General features: G+C 42.3%; 1 protein-coding gene across 1 annotated transcript in view; it reads left to right on the forward strand.

Moving 5' to 3' along the window:
• Positions 1–23,992, forward strand: part of LOC117458573 (CAP-Gly domain-containing linker protein 2-like) — a 50,201-nt gene extending 26,209 nt beyond the window's left edge. Inside the window, exons 5-16 of the mRNA XM_034099149.2 lie at positions 1,084–1,297; positions 4,118–4,315; positions 4,905–5,008; positions 5,530–5,590; positions 5,786–5,890; positions 9,754–9,804; positions 13,280–13,642; positions 14,801–15,358; positions 15,723–15,780; positions 16,871–16,954; positions 19,961–20,117; positions 23,842–23,992. Of these exons, the coding sequence (XP_033955040.2) occupies positions 1,084–1,297; positions 4,118–4,315; positions 4,905–5,008; positions 5,530–5,590; positions 5,786–5,890; positions 9,754–9,804; positions 13,280–13,642; positions 14,801–15,358; positions 15,723–15,780; positions 16,871–16,954; positions 19,961–20,117; positions 23,842–23,992 (2,104 nt within the window). The remainder of the gene's footprint in view (positions 1–1,083; positions 1,298–4,117; positions 4,316–4,904; positions 5,009–5,529; positions 5,591–5,785; positions 5,891–9,753; positions 9,805–13,279; positions 13,643–14,800; positions 15,359–15,722; positions 15,781–16,870; positions 16,955–19,960; positions 20,118–23,841) is intronic.
• The last annotated feature ends 546 nt before the right edge of the window (positions 23,993–24,538 follow it).

The raw sequence follows: 24,538 nt of genomic DNA on the forward strand, positions 1-24,538 counted from the left end.
ACCTCCATTTTGTCCCCATAAGGGAAGCCACGCCCCACACGTGACTGTGTAAACAGATGTAGGTCCCCACAAGGATAGTAATGCTAGTTCACACACACACACACACACACACACACACACACACACACACACACACACACACACACACACACACACACACACACACACACACTTCAAGCTCCCCAAATTCCTTTGCTTTCCCCCTAAAAGGAAGTGGAGTGGAGAGCTGCAGCGGCTCCATCTGTTCACTTCTTTGTTCTTTCATCTGTTAGTCCGTGAACTCACTCCGACTGAAACTAGCCCAGAGCCGCTCTGCCATATTCAGGATTTGCTTTTGCTCCACTCACAGAATCCGGATATGATAAATTGGTACGGACGTTTTTTAGAGCTTTGCTTCAACTTGAAATGAAGCCATCAGCCAAAAGGGAAGCTAATAGAAATCAGATTTGGACGCACACATTTATTTGTTTATTATAAATATTTATTCTAAGATATCGTCTTGTGTAACTCTCATGATATCATTCCCAAATGGTTTATGATTCAAGGTTTACTTGTTCAAGTATAAAGACAACATTAGAATAATAGAAAGCACATGAGAGAGGCAGCCCAGAAGGGATTACTCATGGATTCATAACTATCTTCACAATCTAAGATAAAAGGTCAAACTAAATTAAATATAAGTACACAAGTTAATGTAAATAAAGCCAAAAAAGTGAGTAAAGATGTTTTAGAAAATGTTTACATGAACATTAATGCAATTAATCAAATGGAAATCTTTAGCAAAATTGTAAATCCATAAGACATTTTTATGATAGAACCATACGAATAATAAGAATACACTTTTTCTAGATACCCAAATTCACAAAACATTAAACAATAATATTATATTATATTCTCAAAGATTATAAAGTCATATTTTTGTAGGAAACTAAAGAAATTTGTATCAAAACTTTAATATTCTGTGATATTATAATATGTGAGATAAAACACACAAGTTAACAAAATGAAGTCAAATAAATCAGTGCGGTTATAAAGTCACAAATGTCTCTTTAAACCAAACTCCTGCCTCCGCTCTCCCTGCAGATACTTCCAGTGTTTCCACAAGTTCGGCCTGTTCGCTCCGATCCACAAAGTGATCCGGATCGGGTTCCCCTCCACCTCTCCAGCGAAGGCTAAGAAGAGCAAGCGGATGGCGATGGGCGTCTCCTCTCTGGCCCACAGCCCCAGCAGCTCCTCCATCAGCTCCGTCAGCTCCGTGGCCTCGTCTGTGGGCGGACGGCCCAGTCGCACCGGCCTGGTGAGATTTATTTACCGTACATTTCGGACTATAAGCCGCGACTTTTTCCCCCATTTTTTGTGTACAGCTAACGGCCACTAGGGAACCTCCTAAATCTATGGATTTTACAGGTAAAATTAACCACCTTTAACTCTACGGGCTCTAGGACCGCTCCGCGCCCGCCACCTTTAAGGGGCGGGCTCCAGCAGGAAAAGATGGAGGCCAGAAAAGAGTGAGACAGGTAGCGCGCCAAAGTAAAAGTGGAACCGAGAGACAGAACGAGAGCAAGACAGACGGACAATTTAGCTGCTGCGGCTTATATGCAGGTGCGCTTTATAGTCCGAAAAGTACGGTAGTTATTTATTTGTTTATTCCACACATGGCTGGTTATCTTAAAGGTCACCTATTATTGAAAATCCACTTTTTCATGTCTTTTATACATAAACTTGACGTTCTGAAAGTTTCAGGAAAATAAAAAAGTCAAATAAAAGCAATATTCTTTCAGTCACAGTCGCTTCCAAATACTGAACCATAAAACCAGAACACAATCAAAGGTCAACTTCAGACTGTCTAAATACGCTTTCTTTATACATTTTCGTAAATCATTCGTCAAATAATTTTTTACGCCGACTACAGAGACACATCTGCTTTAAAGCAGTACGGGCAAACTGATTCTTAACATTGTATTTCCTCCTATGATGCTCAGCCTCTGAAGTGAAGATGGAGGCAGTGAGAAATGAAATACAAAGTTAAAGGATTGTTTTGGGAGATTATCATCCTCGCTTTGTTGCAGAGAGTTGGGTTTAATATTCTCATCTGACTCTTGGCAAGGAAGCAAGAAGATTAGATTCCTGTATTGTCACTACGCAGAGTACAGCCAAGTTCCAAGCATTCCCGATGAGGCAATCACACATAACAGACAGTACAAGTATCATTTGACAATACAAACTACAACTGTTGATATAGTATAGCTAGCATACCGTTTTTTATCATAATAAGGGGTGTGACGATACCCCCAAAAATCAGGATATAATAATATCATGATCAAAAAATGACTGAAGAACGTAAATCAAATGTCTGATTTTCAAAACATTTAGAAGTGAACTTCATAAATTAATGTGTTTGACCAGAACCAAATTTATAATATTTAATATTCTTATAAAAAAATGTTTTTCCTTAACTTTAAGTATTTCTGCTTGAATTTTAAAGTGAACATTGTGGCACAAATATGTTAAGTAATATCGTCAGAGAATCACAACAACATTGAGATCTTTTTATTGTAATATCTTGATATCTTATACATCCCTATACATAAAGTAAAGCATTTCTTTATAAGGTTCCCTTTAACACCACCAAGAAGGTTAACATACAACCAGAACATAGTTGCCATAAAGGAACGTAAAACTGCCACAAAAAGTAGCTTTGTCTTGAAATGCAGTTTTGTTACAACACACTCTGATAATTGTACTATTTAGTGTGTGGCTAGAACCAACGGTCTTTGTGAATCGGACTGTTTATGCAACCAGGCATGTTTGCATAAACGAAAAGAGACCATTTTGAGGCAGAAGTCTTCATATATTGAAATAAGTGCAAATATCACACCCTTTATTATCTTACTGATCTTATTCAGTGGCTTCAGAAGCTGTTCACTCCCTTCTCGATCCTGCGCTCTGCGTCTTAAAGACTAATAACCTCAGTCATCATGTCCCGCAACAATCTGACATAAAGGGACATCCGGATATCTCACGTTGATTTGACCTCCTGGTGGAAGGCCACATCTCGGACGGAGAAGCCTCCCCTTTACTTTGCTTGATTGTTGGCAGCAGGGAGAGACTGCCAGTCTGAGTTATCAGCAGATCTGTGCACAAAGTATTCTGACCCGCCTTCATCCTAAAGATCTTACGTTGTTGAATGCGAAAGTCCCCGTCCTCAGTTTGAAGGAACTGCCACTGATGTTAACACACAGGAATACGAGTTCATGACCTTTGCAACATGCTGTAAACATGAATTTAAAATGTAGGGTTATTCATGACATGTTCATTATTTTGTATCCACAGTATAATTAAACAACTCGTGTGTCAGTGTTCTGTGTTTAAATAAAGGTTACTGAATTGAACTGATAGCACGAGAGGAATCTTTTCAAAGAGCTCTCTCTAGTGGCCAAAACAATAGTTACATCTTTTAGGACTTGTGCTGAGAAATATTTATTGTTTGATTATTGTTGCGATGCCAACATTAAATAATATTCACTTAAAAAGTGTACAATGTTCTATGTCATCGTACTATGGTCAGTATGAGAAAGCCTGTTATACATAATTGTGGGTATTTTTTTATGTTTTATGAAAGGGAAATATCTTTAAATAAAAAAGAAACCTATTTCCCGATGTCAGATTCACATGTCAAAGCCATATATTTATGATAAAAGTCTCACAAATACATTTTATTATTAGATGAGATCCTAAAGTCATAAAATTGCACACAAAAAAATACATTTAAAGAAATAAACTCAGATATTTCCTGATATTCACAAATTTACGACGAAAAACTTGTCGTCTCTGAGATTTACGTTGCAATTTATTGAGAATAATCTCCCAATTCTTTAATCTAGTTTTTTTTAAATATTCTTCGAGAATAAGTCATACATTTGCAAGAAAAGACAATTTAGAAATTGAGATTTAATAAATGTAAAAAACACTAATTTACAAAAAATAAACAAATGTACATTTTTGTGTATTACTGATAATAGCCCTGATACGCCGTCGTACCCTTCCTTCGGTTTCCCTTACAATCCTCCCCTTCCTCTGCTCATCCCTAATATTTGCCGCCCTCTCTCTCCTCCAGCTGACGGAGACGTCGTCCCGTTACGCCCGTAAGATCTCGGGCACCACGGCGCTGCAGGAGGCTCTGAAGGAGAAGCAGCAGCACATCGAGCAGCTGCTGGCGGAGAGAGACTCTGAGCGGGCGGAGATGGCCAAAGCCACCACCCACATCCAGGAGGTGGAGAAGGAGCTGAGCAGCTTCAAGGTGCAGCATGTCACGGTACGACACTCAGATAATAAATGTCACTTCCTGTTTGGGAAAATACTGAATGTCCTCTTTCAATATCAGAGTACACATGATAACAAAGGTATCCCAACTGTAGCCGAGTACATGACAGGATGCATGATTACCTAGAAGAAGCGGTATTCCTCCATCTTGTGACTGTGTCCCTCTCTTGGATATCAGCATGTGAAGGACACTGTGAAGGACACTGTACTGTGAAGGACACTGTGAAGGAACTAGTTGATGCTCTGTATGTGATGACTACTTCCATTCTGGAGAGGATCACAAATACATGGATCCTGAGACTGAAGCTCAAGCCGGGGACGAGGGATATTTATTATTTTTAAGTATTCAGAAAAAGTCCGAATTTTTTGTAGATTTTGAGAAAAAGTCAGAATGTTGAGAAAAAACTCAGTATTGTACATTCCTCCATCTTGTGACTGTGTAACTCCCTCTCTTGTATATCAGCATGTGAAGGACACTGCTCAGGAACTAGGTGGCCAGTGACTTCCTGTTGGGCTCAGGCAGTAAATTATTCACGGATAAATCTGTCGCATGTTCCATTAACGCTCTTTACCCTCCACAGTTTGTGTCGGAGAACGATAGCGCCCTGCAGCAAATCAAAACTCTGCTGACCAGCACGCAGAAAGACAAACTGGAACTGACCAATCAGCTCGAAGAAGAGAAAAGGTGACATCACAGCGCCGTGCTGCGCTCACTCTCCTCCATGTATAGGGGTCTGTGGGGCTTTACAAACATGTATTATCAAATCATTTTGCTTTAAACAACTAAATTAAATATCTGTTAAAACTATAATCCAGTAATATATATAAATACACGGTTTTTAAATGGTCTGTTTTGCCCAATGAGACTTTATAGGAATAAGAAATACTTTATTTACCATGGAGAAATTGGGTTTATTGACACTTGTTTCATTTTTAGAAATAAATCAAATTAAAATAAATAAATGAAAATATTCATATAAAAAAGGAAGAAATTGCATTTAAAAAAAAGAATATTACAATAATATTAAAATATGAAATAACATAAGAAACACATTTTTTTTCAATAAAAGATCAATTAAAAATAATAAAATATTGTATAAACGTTGATTACCAAACTCATTAATGCTAATATCATCTTACTAAGTACAAAAAAACTGCTTTTACCTATCCTCGGTGCCACATCTCTAACAACTACTTCCTCTACAGGAAAGTGGAAGACCTCCAGTTCAGAGTAGAGGAGGAATGCATCACCAAAGGAGACCTGGAGGTATTTATCAGCAGAGTTACTACATATAAACACTATTAACAATTCAATACAAGTCCTTCTTAATGCTTAAATCCAGCGTATAACCCCATGGACCCTGAGGCGGTATACAAAAGTCACGACGGACTGAAACGTCTCCGGCCTCGGTTCCGTCAGTCTGTTGTTCCTCCTTGTCTTTCTCTTTGTCTCTCTCTGTAGACTCAGAGGAAAATGGAGCGTGCCCACATTCGTCAGCTTGAGCAGAGTCTGCTCCTCGAAAAGTCGAGAGCAGAGGGGCTTCACAAAGACGTAGAGAAGAGGAGGGTAAACGAAACGCAACGAGCCCTCTGCCTGTAGCCCGTGTGCTTCTCATGAACTCATGCTCCACCTGTCTGTGGCGTCCAAATCCTCTGACATCATTAGACACACACATTGGTCAATCTGACTTTCAATCTGAGTTTACACTCGTTAAAAGATTATTATAGTTATTTTAGACGACACAATTTAGTCAAATGTACGGAAGCCCGGAGAGGGAATTGAGAAAAAAAAACGTGGTGATCATTTTTTTTTTTTATAGGTCCCCTATTTTACTGTTCTTCATCAATATATCACAGGTCTCAGATATATACAGAGCCTGTCTCTGATTGGCTGAAACACCAAACAGATCATTGCAGCATTACCCATAATCCCCTCTGTTTCAGCCCTGTTTCCAAAGTGCTGATTCTCTGTCTGTTACTTTAGATGAAAACAAGGAGCCCCTCCCCACGCCCCTCTGAGAGACATTTGGTTACAAAGAACTCAATGGAGCTCTAGAGGAGATCCAGGTGATAAGGGGGGGGGGGGGTTACCCTGGTTGCTGATTGGCTAATGGTTACTCAAGACAACACATCGTTATGACATCACAAAGTGGCCAAAATCTGATCAACTTTCAGAGTCTCTTTCCACAGAGGGGACACATGTTGATGTAGAAGAGACATGAAGAAGAGGGGACACATGTTGATGTAGAAGAGACATGAAGAAGAGGGGACACATGTTGATGTAGAAGAGACATGAAGAAGAGGGGACACATGTTGATGTAGAAGAGACATGAAGAAGAGGGGACACATGTTGATTTAGAAGAGACATGAAGAAGAGGGGACACATGTTGATGCAGAAGAGACATGAAGAAGAGGGGACACATGTTGATGCAGAAGAGACATGAAGAAGAGAGGACACATGTTGATGTAGAAGAGACGTGAAGAAGAGGGGACACATGGTGATGTAGAAGAGACGTGAAGAAGAGGGGACACATGTTGATGTAGAAGAGACATGAAGAAGAGGGGACACATGTTGATGTAGAAGAGACATGGAGAAGAGGGGACACATGTTGATGTAGAAGAGACATGAAGAAGAGGGGACACATGTTGATGTAGAAGAGACATGGAGAAGAGGGGACACATGTTGATGTAGAAGAGACATGAAGAAGAGGGGACACATGTTGATGTAGAAGAGACATGAAGAAGAGGGGACACATGTTGATGTAGAAGAGACATGAAGAAGAGGGGACACATGTTGATGTAGAAGAGACATGAAGAAGAGGGGACACATGTTGATGTAGAAGAGACATGAAGAAGAGGGGACACATGTTGATGTAGAAGAGACATGAATAAGAGGGGACACATGTTGATGTAGAAGAGACATGGAGAAGAGGGGACACGTGTTGATGTAGAAGAGACATGGAGAAGAGGGGACACGTGTTGATGTAGAAGAGACATGAAGAAGAGGGGACACGTGTTGATGTAGAAGAGACATAAAGAAGAGGGGACACGTGTTGATGTAGAAGAGACGTGAAGAAGAGGGGACACGTGTTGATGTAGAAGAGACATGAAGAAGAGGGGATACGTGTTGATGTAGAAGAGACATGAAGAAGAGGGGACACGTGTTGATGTAGAGGAGACATGGAGAAGAGGGGACACATGTTGATGTAGAAGAGACATGAAGAAGAGGGGACACATGTTGATGTAGAAGAGACATGAAGACGAGGGGACACATGTTGATGTAGAAGAGACATGAAGAAGAGGGGACACATGTTGATGTAGAAGAGACATGAAGAAGAGGGGACACATGTTGATGTAGAAGAGACATGAAGAAGAGGGGACACATGTTGATGTAGAAGAGACATGAAGAAGAGGGGACACATGTTGATGTAGAAGAGACATGAAGAAGAGGGGACACATGTTGATGTAGAAGAGACATGAAGAAGAGGGGACACATGTTGATGTAGAAGAGACATGAGGAAGAGGGGACACATGTTGATGTAGAAGAGACATGAAGAAGAGGGGACACATGTTGATGTAGAAGAGACATGAAGAAGAGGGGACACATGTTGATGTAGAAGAGACATGAGGAAGAGGGGACACATGTTGATGTAGAAGAGACATGAGGAAGAGGGGACACGTGTTGATGTAGAAGAGACGTGGAGAAGAGGGGACACGTGTTGATGTAGAAGAGACGTGAAGAAGAGGGGACACGTGTTGATGTAGAAGAGACGTGAAGAAGAGGGGACACGTGTTGATGTAGAAGAGACGTGAAGAAGAGGGGACACGTGTTGATGTAGAAGAGACGTGAAGAAGAGGGGACACATGTTGATGTAGAAGAGACGTGAAGAAGAGGGGACACATGTTGATGTAGAAGAGACGTGAAGAAGAGGGGACACATGTTGATGTAGAAGAGACATGAAGAAGAGGGGACACATGTTGATGTAGAAGAGACATGAAGAAGAGGGGACACATGTTGATGTAGAAGAGACATGAAGAAGAGGGGACACATGTTGATGTAGAAGAGACATGAAGAAGAGGGGACACATGCTGATGTAGAAGAGACATGAAGAAGAGGGGACACATGCTGATGTAGAAGAGACATGAAGAAGAGGGGACACATGCTGATGTAGAAGAGACATGAAGAAGAGGGGACACATGCTGATGTAGAAGAGACATGAAGAAGAGGGGACACATGCTGATGTAGAAGAGACATGAAGAAGAGGGGACACATGTTGAGTGTGTTGGCACAAGGGGTGCAACGCAGCCTCTTGTGGCCAAAATGAGTATTACAACAACAATGAAAGAAAATGCAATATGTGTTTATAGGACAAAACATTTTTTGCCCAACTTTTCATTTTCAGAATCCGGTTCATTGGCCTGTCGCTTCACTTATATAAAGACATCATTTGGGGTAAAAGGGTTATAGCATTAATGAAGTTGTACAAATATAAGTACAATACAATTATGATACGTCACTCCAAAGAAGATGCTGGTACATCAGAATTTAGAAACACAGGAAAGAAAACAATTGATATCAAAAATGCCTCACCTGCTTTTTTCTCACTTGCCTCTCAGCACTTTCTTAAGAATCTGCTGGAATAAGAAAAATACGATACCTCATCGTTTAAAGTAAACGTCTGATTTAGACGCTTACTATGAAACATAGTGAGAAAAAAGCCTTCATCAGTCTCCTCCTCCTCCTCCTCCTTCATCATCATCATCATCATCATGGCTCCAGTGGTGCTCCTCATGTCTGACGCAGAGCTTCAGCTTCGTGTCTTCTGTTGCTGCTTCGAATTATGATTTATCGTCTTTTATTCAAAGCTTGTCCATCCGATGAGTCGCCAGCTGCCGTTGTAGATGCCAGGATGTTACGTGTACAACTTCCTTTCACCTCAGTGACACATGAGAGGTCGCTGAAAGGTCACGGCCCGTCCACACAGCGGCGTGCGTCGAAGCTTCCAACGAGCCGAACTGCAGCGTGGGAAGCGACGTGGAGCGTTGCTGGCGGGCGTTGATGGCGTGCGTTGCTGGCTGCAAAAGTTGAGCAATGTTCAACTTTTGACGCCTCGGCAGAAGCGTCAGCCAATCGAATCACATGCCAGTCCAAGCTCTAGCCAATCAAACCGCTGCTTGTGTGTCAGGGGCGGGAGATTCATGGTCGAGTGTCAGACACGCCCGCCGGCAAGCGTCGACGCACGCCGCTGTGTGGACGGGCCGTGAATGGGATCCACCCCTGATGTAAGACGCGCTTGGGTCCAGGTAGCACCGGCAAGGCACCGCTTCGACACGCGGGAGCACAAATCAAACCGTACGGGCTTTCAATCGACGTCGAAAGGTAACACAAAGGCTTTGACTCGCATGCAGTAAATCTGCTTCTGCCAACAGGGGAGAGGCTCTCCTGACGCAGCATCCTTGAGGTTGGGTAAGAGAACCAAGGTGAACAAAAAAGATCTTGTTTTTGGCTTTTGATCTCAATTCTCCACTTCAGAGGCTGTGAGGGACGTGGATCCTGCACAGACTCTCTTCACTTCTCCTGTGTGCTGTGCCTCACTCTGAATGCTGTGCAGGACACTTCTGGTCTTAGGGATTAACTAGTAACTCGGGGGTCTGGTAGTCGGTTTGCCAGGTTGAAGTTAACACTTTAAGTCGTCTTTCTCACCTCCTTTTTATGTTACTTGGGTGTCAGTGTGCTGTTGGCTTCATTGTGTTTCCTTGTCTTTGCTTGGCTGCTTGCGTCCGATCAGAGAATGGCTCTCCTCTCGCCTGCTGTGCGCTCTCATCTTGGACAGTGACACGGTGACTCTGATGCTCCTGAGTGGTATGTCTTCGGATGAAACGGACACACTGAATGACGAGCTGCCGCAGCACGATACACACATGTACTGTTTGTTGGTCAATAGTAATCATTATTATTGCCTACTCCTCTCCTCCTCCTCTGGCCAGGTTATTCACAGAAATGTAAAATATTTATCAGATAAAATGAAACTGTGTTAAAATGTCCATAACTCGACGTTCTTCAAAATGATTTACTTTCAAATTAACTGACTAATTAACTTAATTTATTTACTAAACGAACTTGGCACAATGATATACAGTAGGTCTGTATTATACGACAGGTCAATCAGATTGCATTTAATAACTGCATTTAAGTTGTTAATGTTTCGAGTTCAATGTAAAGACAAACACACACTGCTACGCTCCTTCGAGGTACCGAATAAAAAAAAAAGCAAATGTCAGCACTTTTAATCTGAATTGAACATTTAGGGCAGGGGTGTCAAACTCAATTTCATTGCGGGCCACATTCGCATATAGGTTACACTCAAAGGGCCGGTTGTAACTATATAAATAATATATATATCAAATAATGTATTATATTACATTATTGCCTCTGAATTGGATTATTATCGGATAGGATAATAACTTAGTAATTAACTACGTCTGAAAGTAGAAGTCCAGGGCAAATAATTGCTAGTCTCTTCAGTGTGCATGTCACAAAACGAGATGCATTGTGGGACATGTAGTTTATGGGCAAATCTGCTTCTGTAAAGTTGCATGTAACCGTATAATAAACGTATTATATTCTTTGCTAGCTCTTGCGGGGCCACAGAAAATGAAGTCGCGGGCCGGATATGGCCCCCGGGCCTTGAGTTTGAGACCCCTGATTTACGGGATCAGAATCATCCCTTCTGGATGACTCTATGATCCTCTTCAGCTGGTGAATTGTTTCCATTCTGAATCAATTCATTTACAATTTAAATAGTTTAAAATGTGCGTTTTGAATTCCACCTTTTTACCGAGTATCAAGAAATCAGTCCAATGTATTTTTGCTAATCCCACTTACTAACTGACAAACCTAACCTCCTCAAGGTGCTGAATATTAAATGAACATTCATCAGGTGTTCAATTACTCCAAAGGACTACGAGTGGCTGAAAAATGTCGCCCCAAAGATCGCCGGCGGGTGTCACGTGCACTTTAAATGTTCTGGAAGGTTCCTTAAACAGCTTTAGCCTTGTTTTTATCTCATGAAGTCCCTAAGCGACACACACTGAACAGTCTGGTGGGTCATGGGCCAGGTCATGTGATTTAGTGTTCCCATGACAACATATCCAAGATGTCCATGTGCCAGGCTTTTTTTGTTTGTTGCTAAAGGTGAAATTCAAGCCATTTTAAGAATGAAAATGCTTCCATAACATGTCCTTTATTACATTGAACCTGTTGTGGAAACTTTTCTTGATCAAATTGATATGAAACAAACATCGCTGTGACACCGATCGGGACTTTAACCCGAAGCTTTCACAGTAAACCCAAAGTGACATATAGAAATATGATCATGATCTGCTCAGTTAATTTAGCTGATTCAATTATATTGAGTTAATGTTCTTATTCTTCAATTCAAAGAATGTTCAAACTAATTTAAACCAAAAAGTTATCCTAATTAATTAAGTTATAAATAAGAGTTATTTTACCATTAAAGCCCATCAATGGGACGTAGTATGTGACACTAGGGGGGTTCTCGTCAGAAATGTGTTCTATTTAGTCTAAACTATGTTCCCCTTAATCTTCCCAAACGTAGGGACCGGGTTCTTTTGGTACTCGAAGTGCCTAAATGTGTTTGATCTGTAACGCACTTTTAGATCCTTGCCGTATAGTCAGAGTGAACGATAGATCACGTGAAGTGTCAGTGGGTATAATCGTCTTTTATTAAACCGCTGTCAGCTCTAATACTCTCTGCAGATACAGATTGTTTCTGCCAGCCTGTCCGGAACAATCTGTATCTCGGCCGCCTAAAATCGTTATCGTTAAATCTTACTTCTTTAATCCATACTGAAACAGAAAGGATGTCCCATTAATATTAAAACCTCATGCTCGAAGTAGGACATGAATAAATACCGAGTCATTCTTTGTATCATCTTTTGTCTAAGAAGTCGTCCAGCAGGGAGTTTTAACGTTTCACTTTGTCACTGTCCACGCGCTGAATGTCTCGTATGCTTTTAACGGTTTCCAGTCTTTACAAAGATCTTCGGTTTCCCTTTCACTTCCTTATTGCTGAGTCACTTGTTCTTTAGCAGAGGTGGAAGAAGTATTCTGATGCTATACTTGAGTAAAAGTACTAATACATTATTGTCAAAATACTTAATTACAAGTCCTGCATTGTTAATCTTACTCAAGTAAAAGTACAAAAGTATTATCTAAGTAAAAGTACAGGAAAAATGACTTAATGTGTACATATATTACATTATATGTCACTTTTATCCAAAGCAACCTACATACTCAGTACTGTGGGAAATCGGAGCAATTTGGGGTGAAGTGTCGCAAGGACACAACGACATGCTGACTGCAGTGGGACTCGAACTTGCTACCCCTGATTCGAAGTCCAGCACACTATGCACTGAGCCACAGCCTCCTGCTACTGCATCAAGTAGCATTTGACTGTTGCAGACAAGCAAAGCTCTGATGGACTTTCTGTCAAATATTTAAGCAATTTGACTCTTTTTTTGACTTAAAAAGTTAAAAAAAGTTTGACTTTTGTTAACTAAAGCTGTTAATAAATGTAGTGGAGTAAAATTAAATTATCTCCCTTTTTAGAAGTATAAAATAGCATAAATTGACTTTTATTATTCTACTAATACGATATTAATACAGACAATTGATGAAAAAAAACATTCAAACTCAATTAGTAGAAGCTGGAGGGCATAAAAGTATAGCTGATAAAGAAAATAGACGTTAGTCACGTAAAGTACCTCAAAATTGTATTTAAGTCCAGTACTTGAGCAAATGTACTCGGTTACTTCCCACCTCTGTTCTTTGGAATGACGTGGCTCAGCTTCAGGGTGTTTCTTAGTCGTTCTTTCGAAGCAACCATCAGATTTAATTTCAGCGACGGTGACCATGTTGTTTTTTTCTCGTCAGCAAACCACGGTTGAGGAGCAGAGTCGCATCGTGCAGCTGGAGGAGGAGCTGAGCCTCCGGAGGGCGGAGATGGCGAACCTGCAGGTGAAGCTCCGAGGGTCCGAGGAGGAGGACGGCGGCGAGGCCCCGGGGTCCGAGCCCGAGACCCTCGTCCTGCGAGTCCAGCTGGCCTCTGCGGGCCGCGAGCACAACAAGGAGAGCAGCGAGCTGAGGGAGAAGCACGAGGCGGAGCTAGAGGAGAGGCGGCAGGAGGTCGCCGAGCTGAGAGCCGAGCTGGAGAACAAGAGCCGGGAGCTGAGCGAGGTGAAGCTGAAGGTCCAGGACGCCAACAGGGAGAACGTGCAGATGATGGACACCTGGAAGGTATCTGTCCAACGCACACTGATCAGAGCGCTGTGGGAACCAATCAGTCAGTCAGGATAGGGTTTTATTCTGGAGAGGACGAGGGATATTCAGGAAAAAAGTTAAAGGCAAAAATATGAGACGCATAGAGAGCTGGGAAACCTGAAGATCAGCTTTCATTACCGTGCTCTGTCACAGTAAGTCTCACACGTTGGACACCTGTTCAACGCAAACTGATCAGAGAGCTGTGGGGAATGGATGTTATGCTGAAGAAGACAATCTCAATCTTTATTTATATGATATCACCGAAGACCACCACACGGCGCCACAGGAGGTCTTTCCTCCCAGTGGCCATCGCACACCAACACTATGTGCAACATACATATCAATATAACTACCAGCATTACAATACACTCGCTGCTATATCTAACTATGTGCAATATTATTATTATTAGTATTATTAATAATGCTATGATAACGTGCAATTACGTAACTGCCACTACGTTTTATTTTGTGCACTACTAACTACTAACTACTGCTAATAATTGCATTGATTGTGTGACCATCACATTTTAAACAACCTCAGTTGACCAAAGTGCTGTACAGGGAACAACTACAATATCGGATAACACAATAGGAATACAATAATAAAACAATTAAATTAATTAATTAAATTAAACAATAACTACAAACAAATAAAAACATATAGAAAGATGGGATTTTCAGGGTTAAATAAATAATAAAACACATTAGACAAATGGAAAGCTGGGAACCTGAAGATCTTTCGTTACCATGCTCTATTAACGTACGTCTCATACGTTGTTGCCAGCGAGGGAGAGGGAGAAATCACACCATTGTTTCAGTGATATGAATCAAAAACGAATTTAAACATTTTTAACACCAAAAAAAGCCTCCAAAATATAATTTGAAGACAATACGATACGATAATACTTTAATGGTCAGATCAAGTCTGAAATGTGACTTGCATCACAGCTGCTCCATGTGTAACATCAACAGACAAATATCAATACACAATACATGAAAAACAACAAACATGACATCACGATCACTGAGAGAAAACCTGCTCAAAGAGCCTTCAGCGTGCATCTGATCTGGGGTCAGCTCTGTGAGATCTTGAGGAGCTCCGTATCTAATATTTCCCCTTCCTTCCCTCTGCAGGATAAATTTGACTCCTTGATGGTCCAGCACCAGCGCTCCCTGGAGGACCTGAAGGCCTCTCTGTCCGGGGATCACCCCGCGGCAGGAGGCCCCGAGCAGGCCTCTCTGGAGAGCCTGAAGACGGAGCACCAGCTGGAGGTGGAGAACCTGAAGGCCAAACACAAGATCGAAGCAGCCATCCTCACCAAGGAGCGCGAAGACTTCTGCACCCGCCTGGCGGAGGCCAAAGAGCAGCTGGACAAGGGGAGCCAGAGCTGGAGGAGCGAGGCGGAGGCCAGGAGCAGCAGGAAGGCCCTGGAGGAGGCCGGAGAGAAGCTGCAGAGGGCGGAGCGACGGCTGGCCGAGGTGGAGAAGATCCACATGGAGAAGGACAGGAACTCAGAGGAGCTGAGAGAGAGGCTGGAGCTGTCGGAGAAGAAGATCAGCGACTACCAGGCGCTGCAGAACGCCCAGGCCGAGAGCCAGCAGGAGATCCAGAAGCTGGAGGAGCAGCTGAGGGTGACGGCCAATCAGCTGCAGGCAACGCAGGCCGACCGCTACACCTCCAACGATGCTAACGTGAGTCTCACAGGAGATGAGAGGAGATTTCTTTGGACTATCTGTGTTGTGAATGTATTATTTTTTCTACATGTGTCCGTACTGGAAGAGAGATCCTCCTCTCTTGCTCTCCCAGAGGTTTCTTCAGTTTTTCCCGCATTAACTTTGGGGTTTCTTTTTCTCAAGTTTTTCCTTGTCCGTTGTGAAGATGTAAGGACAGAGGTCGTCGTAATCATATTCATATCTGTATAAACTGTAAAGCCCACTGAGGCTAATGTAAAACTTGTGATATGAAGCTGTACACTTTGATTGATTGATGAGATAACTAAGTGTTGACATGCTGTCACTGCTTTGGTTTAAGCTTTAATACTTAATCCTTTTTCAGGTGATAGAGGACAACGACATTACAGAAGAAAAGATGAAGCTAAAACAGAATGTCGAAGGTATCAACGTCCATTTATTATCATCAAAACATATGCATATGCTTTAGTTTGTATTTTACAAATATTAATGTATATTCTGCTCCGTGCCAATCATTTCTCGAGTTATAGAAACAAATATTTAAAACAGTTATTGAAGTTATAATGAAACCCCTTTACTGTTAAGAATACATGTTCTATTAGTTTATACAAATACTGAGCAATTCTTATTTCTGCCACTTACTTTATTTTCTCACCATCAATTCTAGCATTTAAAATAAAGATAACAAGAGTTCATACTGGCTGAAATCGCCATAACAAAATCTGGCTCCCTTGGCATAAAGGAGATCTGTCCACCAAGTATTCAGTATTATAAGATTTTCAGAAATCCTAATGTAACTTGGAGACTATAGGCGCGTTCACACCGGAGTACTTTTCTCACTTTAGTTCCGATAGTTCTTGAAATGTTGCGTTCACACCAAAAAAATCCGGAATTAGAACTTAGTTCAAGGTTCCTATTTCTGATTGGCTGGGCGGATTTGCAAACCACGCTCGTAAAATTCGGAAAAGTTTTGTGAAGCCGCCATTTTATTGCTGGCATTAGCATTATTAGCATTAGCATTATTAGCATCAGCCCAGCGCACCAACGGAGAGAGTCTAATTATTTTATGGCAACACAAAATAAAACATGGGAGCGGTGGAGATGAGGAGGGTGTCGGCGTTCTGGCGATTTACTCGTAAGCCAGTCCCCAAATCCGGGGACTTCCGGCCGGGGGACTCCGGGTGGCAGTATACGCCGTGAAGTTGTTTGCGGCCTGCCAGTAAAACCCAAAGCAGAAGAAGAAGAAGTGACGTCAGCGGCTTCATTTGACTAATCCTCCCTCAGGGACTTATTCCGGTGTGAACGCGATCTGTACTTAGTTCATGAGAACTAAAGAGTTCTCATGAACTAAGTTCTGGGAACTGAGTACGGGCAAAGTACTTGGTGTGAAAGCGGCTAATAAGTAACTTAAAGCCTCGTTGATTATGCCTTAGAGCTTGTGTCAGTCACTAATTGTGGTTTCTTGAACATTGCATCCTCAAAACACACTGACTGTTGTTTTGTTATCTTCAGAAACGATGGAGAAGTTGATGAAGAGGGAGAAAGAGGTGACGACCCTCACTTCCCAGGTGGAAGGCCTCAAATCCCAGATCGGAGGTAAATGTCATTTTCAAAGAAGAAAGAAAGAAAATCTGTCAATACTGTAACCTCTATAGAGAGCTCCTTTATTTTCCACACACAATAGCATTGATTTTAAAAACAGGAAAAGATAGTTGGTGTTGCGTGTTGGCATGGTCCCCACCATGTCTCTTACTTAGGAGCAGGACACACTGATCTTGGAGTTTTTCAGCCTCTTTTTATAGTGATAGTTTTATAGTTGGTTGTCCGGCAGTGGCTCAGTCCGTAGGGGCTCGGACTGTGAGCTGTAGGGTCGCCGGTTCATTTCCTCGACCAGACCTAAATATGGAGTGTGGACTGCTACTTGGAGAGGTCCCAGTTCACCTCCTGCCCTGCCGTGGTGCCCTTGAGGCAAGGCACCGGACACCCCCCTACCCGCTCACTCCCATTGCTCCCCGGGCGCTGTCCAATAGCTGCCCACTACTCCTAGACTCCTGGTGCTAGACTCCTGGTGCTAGACTCCTGGTGCTAGACTCCTGGTACTAGACTCCTGGTACTAGACTCTGGAGTCTAGTACCGGACTCCTGGTGCTAGACTCAGGAGTCTGGTACTAGACTCCTGGTGCTAGACTCCTGGTGCTAGACTCAGGAGTCTGGTACTAGACTCCTGGTACTAGACTCCTGGTACTAGACTCAGGAGTCTGGTACCAGGAGTCTAGTACCGGACTCCTGGTGCTAGACTCCTGGACTCCTAGTTCTAGACTCCTGGTACTAGACTCCTGGTGCTAGACTCCTAGTACCAGACTCCTGGTACTAGACTCCTGGTACTAGACTCCTGGTGCTAGACTCCTAGTACCAGACTCCTGGTACTAGACTCCTGGTACTAGACTCCTAGTTCTAGACTCCTGGTACCAGACTCCTAGTACCAGACTCCTAGTTCTAGACTCCTGGTACTAGACTCCTGGTACTAGACTCCTAGTACCAGACTCCTGGTACTAGACTCCTGGTACTTAGACTCCTGGTACTAGACTCCTAGTTCTAGACTCTGGTACTAGGATGGGTTAAAAGCAGAGGACACATGTCACTGTGTGGCTGTGTGCTCTGCATGTGTGACCATTAAAGAGGGTTTCCCTCTGATTCTATTCTATCTCTGTGGTTGGGTTGTGTGTCTGTGTTCGTTTAGAGTGTTTTCTCCTTTTGTGTGTGCTTGTTTTTCTCTTTTGGTCGTCTTTGTGGGTGTCTTTGAAGTTGTTTTTATGTCCTTTTGTGAGTCTATTTCCAGCTGTGTTTTGTTTGTAGCCTTTTGATGTTTCTTTTTGTGTCATTTAGCATCTCTTCATGGTTGGTACATGTCTTGTTTTGTTCCGTTCAGTAATCCTTCAATGCCTGCAGGGGAATGGCAGTGTTTTGCCATAAATGACGCTATTGCTTGAATCATCTCCGTCAGTCAAATTGGCTTTTGTTTTGGAGGAAATCTGACATATTTCTCATTTTGTAAACTCGTTAACTGAGTCATAAAGAGCATTTTAAGTGTCCCGTCATTGTAGTTCTCTGTGCTGTGCCCTGTGTGTTATTGACTGCAGGCTTGACTTCATTTTGTGTTCATCTTCACGGTTTCATTCTTTGATCAGCGCTGAGAAATCTGTCAAAGGCGGTCTTTGAAAACTCCATCACTTCAAAAGGGACCCAAAACACTACTTCGTGTAGCTCGGATAATCACATTGACACACTTTGAAGAACAGACAGTGAATATTTTAACAGCAAGAAAGAGACACAGAGCGGAGGATTATTCAGTTATGGGCCACAAAGTGTACATTGAAGTCGGTCTTTTTATCTTTGTGTTTGAAGGAATAGAAGTGGAGGAATACCAGCACAATATTAAAAAAAGAAATAACACAAATACAGTCGTAATTGTCGGCGCTTTCACCCCGCAGTACTTTTCCCACAAAGGTTCATCAGAAATTAGTTAGTTCTCATGAACTAAGTACCAGATCGCGTTCACACCGGGAATAAGTCCCTGAGGGAGGATTAGGCAAATGAAGCCGCTGACGTCACTTCTTCTTCTTCTGCTTTGGGTTTACTGGCAGGCCGCAAACCACTTCACGGCGTATACTGCCGCCCCAAGTCCCCGGCCGGACGTCCCCGGAGTTGGGGAAGGCTTCAGTAGAAGCTGCTGGACTCCCAGCAGCTTCTCCTGAAGCCTTCCGAAGTAAATCTCCAGAACGCCGACACCTCCTCATCTCCACCGCTCCCATGTTTTCTTTTGTGTTGCCATAGGTTAGTCTCTCTCCGTTTGTGCGCTATGCTAATGCTAATAATGCTAATGTGAGGATAATAAAATGGCGGCTTCACAAACTTTTTGGGAGTTTTTTTTTCTAAAGTGGGAAAAGTACTGCGGTGTGAACGCGCCTAAAGGGAGATCATACTACCTGAAGCCTTATTACTTTAGGTAACATATATTTTTGCACAGAAAGATGACTTCACATGCATTGTTGCTGTTATACATTTTGTTCCTAATTTGGCTTTAATAAAGTCAATCTTATCTCATCTAATCTAATATCATGTAATATAACATTATGTCATTAAATATGACATAATATTGTTTTAACATTTATACAAGGTGTTTAAGTTAATTTCTAAATAACATTATCATAAATAATGCTGAATATACTGAACTGACAATTTATATTAAAGGGTACCTATCATGCAAAATGCACTTTTATACATAAACATGTGTCCCCCGGTGTGTCGGGAACTCAAGCAGCGTCAGCAAATAAAAGCCTCTCTCTTTTCCTCCGTACCGAAATCTCTAAAACGGGGAACAACGGAGCTGATCCAGATTTGCGTCCGATATGACGTAATCTTGCAAATCTGGATCAGCTCCGTCTAAAATGCATGATCCGTTTGGTATTTTGAGCGAAACACATCATATATATATTTTGATATATTTGTATATATCTGAGAGCCAAAATATATGCCTAAAAATAGCATGATAGGAGACCTTTAAATTCAAATGTTCTCCTCCTTCTTATTTCCCATCCTTCAGCTCTGGAGGGGAAGGTGCGCTCCGGAGAGAAGAAAGCCGAGGCTCTGGCGAGGGAGAATGTGCGCGTGGAGTCGGAGCTGGAGTCCATGACCAAGAAGTCCCATGATGCATCTGGGCAGCTGGTCAATATCAGCCAGGAGCTGCTGAAGAAAGAGAGGTACGCAGACAGCGCTGCATTGATTTTACAATCTGCCTCAGCACTTACTGCCAGAGAGAAAGGATCCTCGCAGACATGACGCACTGAAGTACAACATGTTATTAATTTGATAATGGACGGATACTTGGAGCCCACAGGCCATGTATTGATTTTAATCCACATATCTTCAGCTATATTGTATCACGCTATTTCATTGTGTAATGTTTCATCTGGATACTGCCAATGTTGCAGTTATAACAGCGCCCTGCGGAGCAATCAGGCCCCGCTTTGTTGTTTTATTTCCTTTAGATTGTTCTTTTAAAAGTATCAGCCTTTGTTGTCGGCTTTCTGTCTTTTGTTGTTGTTGTTTTTATGCTTTTCCTCTATTGGGAATGAGGTTAACGCAGCAATTCACACAGTCATATTATGTTATATAAGTTTACAGAAAGATACATCCTTTCTGATGTTCCAATATAATTCGCACTCGCGCTTCTATTGGCTAGCGCTCCAACACATTGTATGTGATAGGCTAAGGGGCGGGACATCTCTTAAGTGGTTGACCTATCACAACAGAGTCAGCCAGCTAACCAATCAGAGCAGACTGGGCTCTGGTTTCAGACAGAGGGTGAAAAGAGGTGCTTGGATGGCAAATAAGCATTTGTTTTGCATGTGTGGAGGTTGAATGTAAAGCCAAATTAAAAGTAATTTATGTTCCTAATAGGGTCACTAATTCTGTATGAATCTTACACCAGGGGTTAAATACAATTTATATTTCCAGCACGGATATTAAGGAGGAAGCAGGGAGAAAAAGACTTTCCTTTATACTTAAAAACACAAGGGAAATGCGTTCTGTGTTCAAGCTTTGCATTAAAACAAAACATAATAAAATGTTCTGTAAAAGAATAATAGTAAGCAATTAAATGTAGGAACATATTAAGCAATATTAGGCTTCTAGTTTCACAACGCCAGAAGCTTATAATGAATATTCTGCTTCCACTGTTCATGTGGGATTACTTATTAATAGCACCTCTAAGGGCCCTTAACAGCCTTATAATATAATACTAAAGTCATATTAGAAAAACATATTGAAACATCCTGGGCTATAATGTAGGCCTTAATGATAGGATGAATTAAAACTAAGTAAAAAAATAATACTAAAACATCATTAGTTACTTCAGGAGTTTCTTATTGAACCTATCATATCAATGTTAGAAAATTCCATACAATAATTTAAAACTTTTTTATTGAGACTTGATTCAAAATTGCCGTATGTAGTCATACTAGAAATGTAATGGTAACTCCCTGCCATTAGTGTCCTGGTGAATTGTTTACCCAAGCGTTGTCTCTGCATCTGAAAGGTCAAGAGCCGCTTTCACACCAAGTACTTTGCCGTACTTAGTTCCCAGCACTTAGTACCCCCATGGAACTAAAGAGCCGATCGAGTTCACACCGGAATAAGTCCCTGAGGGAAGATTAGGCAAATGAGCCGCTGACGTCACTTCTTCTTCTTCTGCTTTTGGTTTACTGGCAGGCCGCAAACAACTTCAACGGCGTATACTGCCCCCGAAGTCCTCTGCCGGAAGTCCCCGGAGTTGGGCCTTCCGAGTAAATCGCCAGAACGCCGACACCACATGAAGAAGAGGGGACACATGTTGATGTAGAAGAGACATGAAGAAGAGGGACACATGTTGATGTAGAAGAGACATGAAGAAGAGGGACACGTTTGATGTAGAAGAGACGTGAAGAAGAGGGGACACGTGTTGATGTAGAAGAGACGTGAAGAAGAGGGACACTGTTGATGTAGAAGAGACGTGAAGAAGAGGGGACACATGTTGATGTAGAAGAGACTGAAGAAGAGGGGACACATGTTGATGTAGAAGAGACATGAAGAAGAGGGGACACATGTTGATGTAGAAGAGACATGAAGAAGAGGGGACACATGTTGATGTAGAAGAGACGTGAAGAAGAGGGGACATGTTGATGTAGAAGAGACATGAAGAAGAGGGGACACATGTTGATGTAGAAGAGACATGAAGAAGAGGGGACACATGTTGATGTAGAAGAGACATGAAGAAGAGGGGACACATGTTGATGTCGAAGAGACATGAAGAAGGGGGACACATGTTGATGTCGAAGAGACATGAAGAAGAGGGGACACGTGATGTAGAAGAGACATGAAGAAGAGGGGACACATGTTGATATAGAAGAGACATGAAGAAGAGGGGACACATGTTGAGTGTGTTGGCACAGGGGTGCAACGCAGCCTCTTGTGGCCAAAATGAGTATTACAACAACAATGAAAGAAAATGCAATATGTGTTTATAGGACAAAACATTTTTTGCCCAACTTTTCATTTTCAGAATCCGGTTCATTGGCCTGTCGCTTCACTTATATAAAGACATCATTTGGGGTAAAAGGGTTATAGCATTAATGAAGTTGTACAAATATAAGTACAATACAATTATGATACGTCACTCCAAAGAAGATGCTGGTACATCAGAATTTAGAAACACAGGAAAGAAAACAATTGATATCAAAAATGCCTCACCTGCTTTTTTCTCACTTGCCTCTCAGCACTTTCTTAAGAATCTGCTGGAATAAGAAAAATACGATACCTCATCGTTTAAAGTAAACGTCTGATTTAGACGCTTACTATGAAACATAGTGAGAAAAAAGCCTTCATCAGTCTCCTCCTCCTCCTCCTCCTTCATCATCATCATCATCATCATGGCTCCAGTGGTGCTCCTCATGTCTGACGCAGAGCTTCAGCTTCGTGTCTTCTGTTGCTGCTGCTGGAATTATGATTTATCGTCTTTTATTCAAAGCTTGTCCATCCGATGAGTCGCCAGCTGCCGTTGTAGATGCCAGGATGTTACGTGTACAACTTCCTTTCACCTCAGTGACACATGAGAGGTCGCTGAAAGGTCACGGCCCGTCCACACAGCGGCGTGCGTCGAAGCTTCCAACGAGCCGAACTGCAGCGTGGGAAGCGACGTGGAGCGTTGCTGGCGGGCGTTGATGGCGTGCGTTGCTGGCTGCAAAAGTTGAGCAATGTTCAACTTTTGACGCCTCGGCAGAAGCGTCAGCCAATCGAATCACATGCCAGTCCAAGCTCTAGCCAATCAAACCGCTGCTTGTGTGTCAGGGGCGGGAGATTCATGGTCGAGTGTCAGACACGCCCGCCGGCAAGCGTCGACGCACGCCGCTGTGTGGACGGGCCGTGAATGGGATCCACCCCTGATGTAAGACGCGCTTGGGTCCAGGTAGCACCGGCAAGGCACCGCTTCGACACGCGGGAGCACAAATCAAACCGTACGGGCTTTCAATCGACGTCGAAAGGTAACACAAAGGCTTTGACTCGCATGCAGTAAATCTGCTTCTGCCAACAGGGGAGAGGCTCTCCTGACGCAGCATCCTTGAGGTTGGGTAAGAGAACCAAGGTGAACAAAAAAGATCTTGTTTTTGGCTTTTGATCTCAATTCTCCACTTCAGAGGCTGTGAGGGACGTGGATCCTGCACAGACTCTCTTCACTTCTCCTGTGTGCTGTGCCTCACTCTGAATGCTGCAGGACACTTCTGGTCTTAGGGATTAACTAGTAACTCGGGGGTCTGGTAGTCGGTTTGCCAGGTTGAAGTTAACACTTTAAGTCGTCTTTCTCACCTCCTTTTATGTTACTTGGGTGTCAGTGTGCTGTTGGCTTCATTGTGTTTCCTTGTCTTTGCTTGGCTGCTTGCGTCCGATCAGAGAATGGCTCTCCTCTCGCCTGCTGTGCGCTCTCATCTTGGACAGTGACACGGTGACTCTGATGCTCCTGAGTGGTATGTCTTCGGATGAAACGGACACACTGAATGACGAGCTGCCGCCACGATACACACATGTACTGTTTGGTCAATAGTAATCATTATTATTGCCTACTCCTCTCCTCCTCCTGGCCAGGTTATTCACAGAAATGTAAATATTTATCAGATAAAATGAAACTGTGTTAAAATGTCCATAACTCGACGTTCTTCAAAATGATTTACTTTCAAATTAACTGACTAATTAACTTAATTTATTTACTAAACGAACTTGGCACAATGATATACAGTAGGTCTGTATTATACGACAGGTCAATCAGATTGCATTTAATAACTGCATTTAAGTTGTTAATGTTTCGAGTTCAATGTAAAGACAAACACACACTGCTACGCTCCTTCGAGGTACCGAATAAAAAAAAAAGCAAATGTCAGCACTTTTAATCTGAATTGAACATTTAGGGCAGGGGTGTCAAACTCAATTTCATTGCGGGCCACATTCGCATATAGGTTACACTCAAAGGGCCGGTTGTAACTATATAAATAATATATATCAAATAATGTATTATATTACATTATTGCCTCTGAATTGGATTATTATCGGATAGGATAACTAGTATTAACTAACTACTCTGAAAGTAGAAGTC

The sequence above is a fragment of the Pseudochaenichthys georgianus genome, chromosome 14 (assembly GCF_902827115.2).
Source record: "Pseudochaenichthys georgianus chromosome 14, fPseGeo1.2, whole genome shotgun sequence".
In the NCBI taxonomy this organism is placed as follows: Eukaryota; Metazoa; Chordata; class Actinopteri; order Perciformes; family Channichthyidae; genus Pseudochaenichthys; species Pseudochaenichthys georgianus.